Source organism: Phaseolus vulgaris, chromosome 10 (genome assembly GCF_000499845.2).
Source record: "Phaseolus vulgaris cultivar G19833 chromosome 10, P. vulgaris v2.0, whole genome shotgun sequence".
In the NCBI taxonomy this organism is placed as follows: domain Eukaryota; kingdom Viridiplantae; phylum Streptophyta; class Magnoliopsida; order Fabales; family Fabaceae; genus Phaseolus; species Phaseolus vulgaris.
The window spans coordinates 29,345,742-29,355,474 of NC_023750.2; the positions used below are offsets into that span (position 1 = coordinate 29,345,742).

Below are 9,733 nucleotides of genomic sequence, written 5' to 3' on the forward strand. Positions count from 1 at the left end.
CGTACCTCAGAAGTTCGTTAGAATCTCTTATATACCTGGGCACTTTCTCTCTCCAGACAGTTACGCATCTGGACACGTGGCTCGCATCTAGCTGTACACGTGTCACCATCTGGAGTATCCTTGACTTGGGCGCCACTTCTTACTCTTCAGGTTTTTTGGCTAAGTTACTTATGCATGACACAACTCAGTGCATAGTTGCCCTGGAGCGTGATCTCTTCTGAGTGGCGAGTTCGGGTGCCTTCGTACACACCTTCCCTGTGGTCTCGCCGGCCGCCTTCATGATCTACTCTACCTGCTTCACCGTGTATGTTCAGGTAAGCTGTCTCCCGAGCTCATCCTCTGGCTAGCTAGGAAATGACTATCTGACTTCATCTTCGGCGATGTCCTTGTTTCGGCGATCTCTAATCACTTGGTCGCCTGGGTTCACATCTGGCGACTTCATCTTCAACCCGGTGATCGCCGATTTAGGTATGCTGGAGATCGGAGCACGCCAACTTAATAACCGGCGACTACACGAGCCCCCCGACTTCCTTCCCTTCTGCCAGCCAGGTGTCCTGCTCAACACGCCTATATAATAGCTCGATGCCACGTCATCACTTCCGACTACCAGGGCGGTACACTCTCAATTGCACAAATTGTGAAAATCTTGAGAAAAAGATTCACTATCTTGTTGAAACTGTGGAACAAGCTTTCAAAAGGAAAGTCAAACTTTGAGAATGTCCTAGCATCTCAAAGCTGTGTTTTTGGAAAGGCTGGTTTAGGCTTCAATCCACAGAACAAGCAAGATAGGTTTTCAAAAAGTTTTTTGAGAAAATCAGAAAAACAACCGATTGTTAAGACGAAACAACCGGTTGTTACATGCTTTTACTGCATGAAGAAAGGCCACTCTGTTAGATTCTGCAAAATTAGAAAATATTATGTTCCTAAAGGTTTTATGAAATGGATTCCTAAGGGATGTGATGTTTCTAACAGCAAAGAAAAGCCAAGTGGACCCAAATTTGTAAGGGGACCAAATCTTGCAACTTGATTTTGTTTATGCAGGAAAATTGAAGAGAAAAGGAAGAATTTAGCCTTCTGATCAAGCTGTTAAAGAAAAATGAAATCATTGAAGCTGAATCAATGATATGCAAAAGGTTAAAACAGTGAAAAGAAGCTTTCTTGATCAACAAGCAATTGGCTCATTGAAGAAACAACACAAGGATAAGACCTTCCTTTTTATTTATTCTCAATTTCTGTTTCAAAGTTCTTTCTTATGATTAATTGTCTTTCAATCAATGTCATGTGCCTTAATCTGTTTCTGTTTATGGTTAAAAATTGAAAAATCAAGTTTTTTTAACTGCTGCAGAAAAACAACCGATTGTTTCTTCGAAACAACCGATTGTTTTGAGTCAGACAACACTGTATAGAAATTGATTTAACTGATTTTTAAATTTCTAGCCGTTGCAGATATTTTTCAAAGGGAGAATCTTGGTCAAAGGATCTGTGTTGAAAGCTGATCACGTTCAGAAAGGTTTTACAACAGTCATAAAGGAATATATTCCAAAATCTTGGAAATTCAAGAGCCTTAATGACTAGTCAAAGATCACATGTGAAGACCATGTGATTTTCAACTTTTTCTGACATTTTCAGTGCAGAACAGAGTCAAGTCCTCTCTCTGAAAATCAGGTACCCATTGAATGAAATTAAATTCAAATTGATTCTCTTTCTACTATAAAATCATGTGCAGATTTCTTTCATCAAGAACAACCAATTGCAACATCTCTTGCAACATCTCTTGCACCATCTCTTGCAAATTTCTGAGAAGTGAGTGTTCATCTCTGCTGTCATGGAATCAACCCCTCCCACCTCTAAAAGAGTCAAAACCAGAGCTGTAAGGTTTGGAGGAAGGCTTGAAAGCTGGTTTTCTGGTGACACCGATCTCATTGAGAAGTATAGATATGAAACAAGTGTCAAGAAGATAAACAACCCCAAGGTTGTGTGCTTTGACTGGCTGAAAAGTAAAAAACTTGACAATGTGAGGAAGCTTCTCAAAGACCAGTCACTCAGAAAGTTTTTGGAACTCAAAGGGAACATATATCCAGATTTGGTGAGAGTTTTCTACACCAACTTGAAGTTTGAGGGAAACAACTTGGTCTCTCATGTGAAAGGCGTGGAGATGGAGATAACCCATGAGGTTTGGGCTGCTGTAGCTGGGCTTAAGTTCTCTGGATTAAGAATCAACAAAGGAAACCTTGGTGTGGTAGAAGATTTCAACAAAATCCAGTTCTACAAAAGTTGCTTGAAGAACAAACAATCTCAAGTTAGCACTTGCTCGGTTGGAGGCTTGAGGATTGATGAGAGGCTGCTTGCTCTCATTGTAACTTGGATCCTAACTCCAAGGGGGAGTAATCACTCAGTGTTGACTGAAGAAGATCTGGTTTACATCTTCTGTATCACCAAGAAAGTGAAGATCAATTGGATTCACATAATCAAGGAACATATGCAAAAAGCCACGAGTCAACTAAAGAGTTGAACAATGGATCACTCAGCAAGATGGGCTTCACAAAAATAGGTGGAAAATGGTTAAGTAAGGATGGTGATCATGGTGCCTCATCAAGTGCTGCTGCTCACCTTGAACAAGATGAACCTGCTAACATGGATGTTCAACATGAAGATCCAGCTGAAGATTTTCAAGATGCAGGACCTAGTGCTGATGCTGAACATCAAGGAGAAAGAATGCAAACCATGTCTCCTTTTGAAAGACTCATGGTGAATAGGCTAGACACAAGGTTTGACAACATGGATGCAAGGTTTATGACTCTGGACGAACAGATTGAAGCTGTCCATAATCAAATCTTTGATCTTCAGTTTGTTGATGAAGAAGACTGAGAGAAAAACAACCGATTGGCCATCGAAACAATCGATTGTTTTTGGCTGTTCTCTTTTCTGGTTTTAAAATTTCTTTCCTTCTGCTATTGCTGTTTTATTCTGATGTAATTGGAACAATGTTTTATTTTATCTCTTATCTTTGTCTATTTGTGAAGACAAATAGGGGGAGATATATGTTGTGTTTGTGTTTCCAATTTGTTTTAAGTTTCTGTTTTTCATATTGTTAAAAACAGGTTGAGTGATGTTATTTGGTTCTGATATTGAATGTTTAAGCTTTAATTGTTAATCTATATACTAACAGAATATCAGAAGTTCAATGTATTACTCAAAGTTCTTTTGCAGGAATTGCTTCAGACTTAATCAAAGAACAACACAAGCATCAGGGATTTGTCTTCATCAAATAGGGGGAGATTGTTGAACCAAGTGGTGTTCAATGTTTTGATGAATCCAATCCTTTGAAGGATGATGAAGTCTCTGCTTTGCTTGATGCTGCTGTGCTGGTTTTAGCTTTGTTTTGGGGTAGTTCAATGTTGTAATCAACACTTAGATTAAATCTCAAAGCAAAATGATTTTCAAACTAAGTTGAAACAACCGATTGTTTTGTCGAAACAACCGATTGTTTACACTTAGGTGTTTTGAGAAAGTTTGAAAACTGTTTTTGAATGGTATTTTTGTTAAGTAACAAAACAACCGATTGATTCGAGGAAACAATCGATTGTTTGTTTTAAAACCATAACAGAAAAAAAAAACTGTTTTCTTTGACTGAGCTTTAAATGCTTTAACTGAATACGCTCCAGTCATTAAATGCTTTGACCAATCAATTTTAAATGCAATTAAGAGTTTGTTAAGATTTGATAACAAACTATATTCTTAGATATATTCTGAAAAACAGTTTTGATATATTAAGAATCTTGAAACAAAGTTTTTTGATCTAAGAGTTTTTCAAAGAGTTCTGAGATTGCTAAAGAGTTGAGAGATTGATCAAGGTTCTGAATAAGAATTCTGCTTGTATTGATTTCAGATTTTCATCTGTAACAAGTGTAATCTTTGTAAACTGCTGAACAATTCGTTTGTGTGTGTTGTTGAGATTGGTTGTGTGTTCTTGAGGTGTTCAAGATCAGCAATCTTAGTGTTGGCCAAGGAGAGTGTGTTTCTTGAGGTGTTCAAGGTCATTCTCTTGGTTGTGGTGTAAGTGATCAAGGTGTGGTTGCTTAGTGGATATCGTCAGGGTTTCTGAGAAGAATGGAGTATAGAGTTCTTGAGACATTGCCTTAGGTGTAGTTTGAAAACAAGAATTGTACCTAAGGTAAATGATCATTGGGAACTTTATACTCCTTCACCTTTTGCAAATGATCATTGGGAAGACACAAATTTCATATTAGAGCTTCCTAGGACAACAAAAGGTTTTGATTCCATTTTCATGGATATGGATAAACTCTTCTCTAGAGAAGTGATACATCCTCATGGTTTATCTTCAAGCATAGTGTTGGATAGAGCTCCAAATTTCGCAAACCATGATTTGAGGATTTTCTTGGGAAAACTTGCAACTAAGTTGTACACTTTGAATTCTTATCATCCTCAAAAGCATGGTCAAAATACATTTGAAAATCTAGCTCTTTCTACTATGCCTAGAATAATCATAAAGGACAAACACAACTCTAGAGATGAGCATACATACCATAGTGTAGTTCACAAAACTACCAATATTTTCCCGTTTGAAGTTGTATATGGACTTAATCCTCTTTCTCCTTTAGATTTATTACCCCTTCCTAATCCACATACCTTTGTGCATAAGGAAGGAGTTACAAAAGATGATTTTGTTAAGAAAATGCATGAGAGGATTCAAGAACAAATACAACAACAAATAGAGAAATATTATGAGAAGTTGCCAAAAACAATAGAAAAACAAAAGGAATGGCAACTTCCTAAAATTAATGTTTACACAACTGCTCAAACTAACACATTTGATTTGTTTGATGACTCACAGAGATGGACATTTGATCCTGGAGGACGAGCCTAGTTTTCAAAATAGGAATAAGGTTGTTGTTCGAGATCAAACCTGTAGATATGAGGACAGATCCTCTCAAGAAGGAGGGGATGATGGAAACCATCCAGCCACATACATCCACATAATGATGATAAAGAAGAAGCATTGGATTTAAGGACAAATCCTTTTCAAGAGGGAGGGGATGATGGAAGAGGCCCAAGCCCATGATAGAAAAAGCCCAAGCCCAAGCCCAAATACAAGTTCAAGCTTCAACTCAAGCCCAACAAATAGAAGATATGGGCAAACTAAGCATCATTGGATGTCTTTCTTTTGTAATTACTTTTGAGTATTTTTTAGTAGAACATAAAGGGAGGTGTAGATATAAATATAAGAGGTGCAAATGTATAAAGCTAAGTCACACCTTCCATGTGACACAAAAGAAGGTGTAGGTATAGATTTAGGAGGTGCCAAAAATAGAAACCAAGTCACACTTCCCTTGTGACTAGGAATTGGCTCCAAATTCAAATGCTTCTCATTTGAATTTCCCTCCACTTTCTTTTGAATTTCCAGCCCTCTAAACACTATAAATAAGAGGGCTTGGCTCATGTATTTGCAAGATTAATTGAATAGTGAAATGTTGCCAAAATTGTGTCATTCTCACTCCTTGCCTAAACTCTCTTAGGAATAGGCTTTTAATCTTCAAACCTTTCACCACCTTCAAAGGGGCTAGCCGAACCTCCCCATTTCCACACTCTTCATGCACCTTCAAGGTCACCACACCTCTTAGGAGGACCTTGTTCATCTTTTCCATTAAGCTTCCGCACCATCTTCCACAAACATCCAAGAAGAGCTCATAGGAAATCCATCACTTCTAACATATGGCATGGCTCATCTGTGTCAATGCTCAACGGGGATTTTACCGTTTGAAGAGAAAGTGAAGAGAATGTATTCATTTGTTATGTCTCTAAAGATAATATCTGAAAGTTCTCATTGTAATCCATAATTCCACAGCATATGCAGGGTGTCATAAATCATAGAGGATTCATGTCAGAAATCAAAGGAGGATAAGTAAAGTAAATTGATATTGTATTCAAGTAAAGTGATCTTAAAAGCATATGTTACCCTCAATTTGATATTGTAGAATATTGAGAAGCAGTACAAGTTTATAAAGTTCATGTAAAGTAAAAATGAATGAGTATTCAAATATAGTATTTAACAGCATAAGACTTCACTATGGAAAAAGGCATCACGTGAGAAACGACCAAAAAAGCAGTCACCACTTCACTCTGAAATTGTCATAACCATGATGAAAGAAGAAATTTAAGTTCGTTTTGAGAGAGTAAACAGGGAAAAAAAATGTTCATAACCCTTCAATTAGACTCAACTCATATAATCATTTTAGCTTTGAAACTCTCATATCTTCTATTTCTCTTTTCTTCAATTCCTAATGCCCTAGGCTACACTACTAGAGCTCATATCTTCATTTATGCTGGGTGCTCTCAAGAAAAATACCAACAAAACACACCCTTTGAAGCCAACCTCAATTCCTTTCTGTCTTCAGTTTCTGGCTCATCTTCTGACAATTCTTACAATAGCTTTGCTATTGGAAATGGAAGCTCATCACCACCAGAAGGATCCATATATGGCTTATACCAGTGCAGGAGTGATTTGAGGCCAAATGATTGCTCAAAATGTGTTAAAAGTTGTGTTAACCAAATAGGCTTGGTTTGTCCCTTGGCACTTGGGGCATCTTTGCAACTTGAAGGCTGTTATATAAGATATGAGCATGCTGATTTCCTTGGAAAACCTGACACAAGCCTTTGGTACAAGAAGTGCAGTAAAGCAGTGACAAATGATGCTGAGTTCTTCAGGCGTAGAGATGATGTTCTTTCTGATTTACAAGCAGCTAATGGATTTGGAGTCAGTACTTCTGGTTTTGTTGAAGGGTTTGCACTGTGTTTGGGAGATCTGAATGTGGCTGATTGCTCCTCATGCCTTCAAGCAGCAGTGGGACAGCTTAGGAGCATATGTGGTTCAGCAGCATCAGCTGATGTGTTCTTGGCACAATGTTATGCTCGGTACTGGGAAGCTGGCTACTATGATGAAGCAGGTTCATTTCATTTCTAATTCTTATATTTTCATTTGAAAATAGGACAAAATTTGGATGCAGTAACATCACTAATGCTGTTAATTTATAATATATTTAACTTTTAGAAGAAGTTAGATGAGAGAAATTTAGTAGAAATTAAGTATATACGTTACAAGAGAAGTTAAATTCATTATACCTTAGAAATTTTTTCAAGAACACAGAGGTTTATATAAACATGATCTGCATATTCTTCCCACTGACATTTGATAGAGGAAACTTTGATAATGATAAAAGAAAAGAAATTTGAAATTACTTTGAAGTTCAAAATATGCTTGGAATATGGCATTAAAGATCTCTTTGATCAAAAGTGAAGTAATAGAGGTGGAAAGGATGCAGCTAGTACCAAACAAATTATCAAATGAAGGGGCCAATTTGTAATCTTTTATGCAGCAAAGTGTTTTAAGTTTTATATTGGAAAATGCACACTGCAATTCCTGTGTTCTTTCTGTAACTTTTGTTACTTTTGGTTAAATCTATGAAAACACTTATTATTTTATTCTCTATCTTTGCTTGTTAGAGTATCATATCACTTGAAAACCTTACCATTTCTTCCTGTAACTTTTTTTTTTTCTGGTGGTCAGAATTTGACATAAAGCTAAATTTCAGTATTAATTAAAGATGAGATCACATGGAATCCAAGGAAAATCTTTTGATCTCAAATACTTTTTAATGTTTTAAACTCCTTCCCTTTCTTTTATTTTTATCTATTATTTAATATTTTTATCACACATTAAAAAATAATAAATAAATTAGTGAATAGAAAACTTTTATTAAAGTATTCTTAAAATTGTTTCTAATCTTATTATATGTAATTATTGTGCATTTAAATAAATAATTATTACAACTTTTTATAATTAGCATACATAAAAGTACTATCACCTATAATTGTAGAACAATATTTTCACCCATTTATTTAGTTAATAACTATGATAAAAGGATTTAAATTATTATAAATATTATTTAGGATAACATTGAAATAAAATTATAACTATTACATTAAAAATATAAATGACAGTGAATTTGAAAAATTATAAAAAAACTCAAACACACAGAGTGAATAGAGGGAGTACTGCCTCCCTTCTCATATATGAAAAAAAAAATCTTAATATTTTTCTTAAAATGTTTGTCTTATAAGATAAAAAATAGATATCATAATAGTGTAACTTTAGAGTGTTTTAGAAAAAAAAATTCATTGAATAAAATAAAAATAATTAAAAAAATGTGATTTTATTTTCTTATAAATGAAAAAGATGTGATAATTTTGAAAAATCTTCATGCATATTTACCAATTATTTTGATGCAACTTTATCTTTTGTGTAGAATCTTCTAATGAGGATGACCAAGTGGGGAAATCAGTTGCCATTATTGTGGGAGTTCTTGCTGGTCTAGCCATTCTTGTTGTCCTTCTCTCAATCTTCAGAAGAGCATTTGGTATATATAACACTTTAATTTCTTAATCTTCTAATGCTTATGATGAAACTTTTTTTTTTCTCATTAATTTTTCTGTAGAAATAACACTAGAAAAGGATTCAACTGAAAAATAAATACAAGTTGAAAAATCTAATTAAAAATAAACCTAATTTAAAACTATCAACTTAGGTATTAGAGTAACTTACCCTAAAAGTAAATATTCTAGATAGATATATGTATATACAAATATTTTATAGACTAATTAATGAATTGGTGAATGATGTGGTGCTAATGATGAATATTTTTTTTGGAATAATATGCAGGTTAAAAAATGTGGAGATGGGAACACACAAAGGAAGAAGGGGTGTAATCATTTCAAAATGTATGCATATGGTTGGTCAAAATTATTTTAGGAAAGTGTTGCTTCAACTTTTGTGCTATTGTTATTAATAAATTATGTTTTTCAGAAGGTGGATGTAATATTCTGGTTGATAAAGTGGATCTCTCATCACCTTCAACAAAAGGCTGCCAAATCACTTGCTCTTCTGATCTCAGAAACAAAATGGGATCATTCTTTTTGATAAAAATATAAACTTCTTTATTGCTTTACTACTCTTAATTGTCTAATTTTTTCTGGTCAATTAGATGCTGTTTCTAAGAGGGACATGTAGAGTTTAAGTGTTTTTCAATTAACTTCCTTATAGAAGAGGAAAAAACTCCCCTGAAATAGGAAAGGTCAAAGTGCACTTTATGTGTTATAATAGTATGATTTAAGTATTTTAGATTTTAATTATATTAATTGAGTTTTTTTAAGTATAGTAAATGTAATTTTCTTTTTGTGATTGTGCTATTATACTTTCTGTGTTAACTAGAATTTATTATGTGATATTGACTTAAATGGGTAAATATAGGTTGGTTTTTTTATATGTTTGAATTGATTTTAGTTGGAATTGTTAGACCTAAATATGGAATTGTTAGACATTTTTATTATTTAAATGTGCTCTCATTTTTAATTCTATGATTTATTGAAATTTTTAATAATATATTTAAATAGGTCAAATTTTAATTATATAATTTATTGAATGTTTTAAAACAATATATTTAAATAGGTTAGCTTGACAAATCTAACTAGCTTTTTAGGTCCAAACTTAACCTTTATATAATGAAGGTCAAGTTTTTTTTATCAGACTTTAATGTGGTCTAATCTATTTGCACTCCTACCTGAGGTCTATTTGTTATTAAAACATTTACTTTCATTAATTCCTTTTTAGTATAAATTATTTTATAAAATCTAAGGAATGCAATAAGTTTATTCATTT

At 34.2% G+C, this 9,733-nt stretch overlaps 1 protein-coding gene across 2 annotated transcripts; it reads left to right on the forward strand.

Annotated features, from left to right (window-relative positions):
* Positions 1–6,091: 6,091 nt before the first annotated feature.
* Positions 6,092–9,023, forward strand: LOC137819670 (plasmodesmata-located protein 8-like). Of its 2 annotated transcripts, none has more exons than XM_068623576.1 (4): positions 6,092–6,965; positions 8,325–8,435; positions 8,738–8,796; positions 8,885–9,023. In XM_068623576.1, exons 1-3 carry the CDS (start codon positions 6,212–6,214, stop codon positions 8,740–8,742), a joined length of 870 nt encoding a protein of 289 aa, XP_068479677.1. In that variant the 5' UTR covers positions 6,092–6,211; the 3' UTR covers positions 8,743–8,796; positions 8,885–9,023. The 2 variants fall into 2 exon arrangements, with proteins under 2 accessions (XP_068479677.1, XP_068479676.1); XM_068623575.1 differs by having other exon boundaries at positions 6,093–6,965; positions 8,882–9,023.
* Positions 9,024–9,733: the final 710 nt, after the last annotated feature.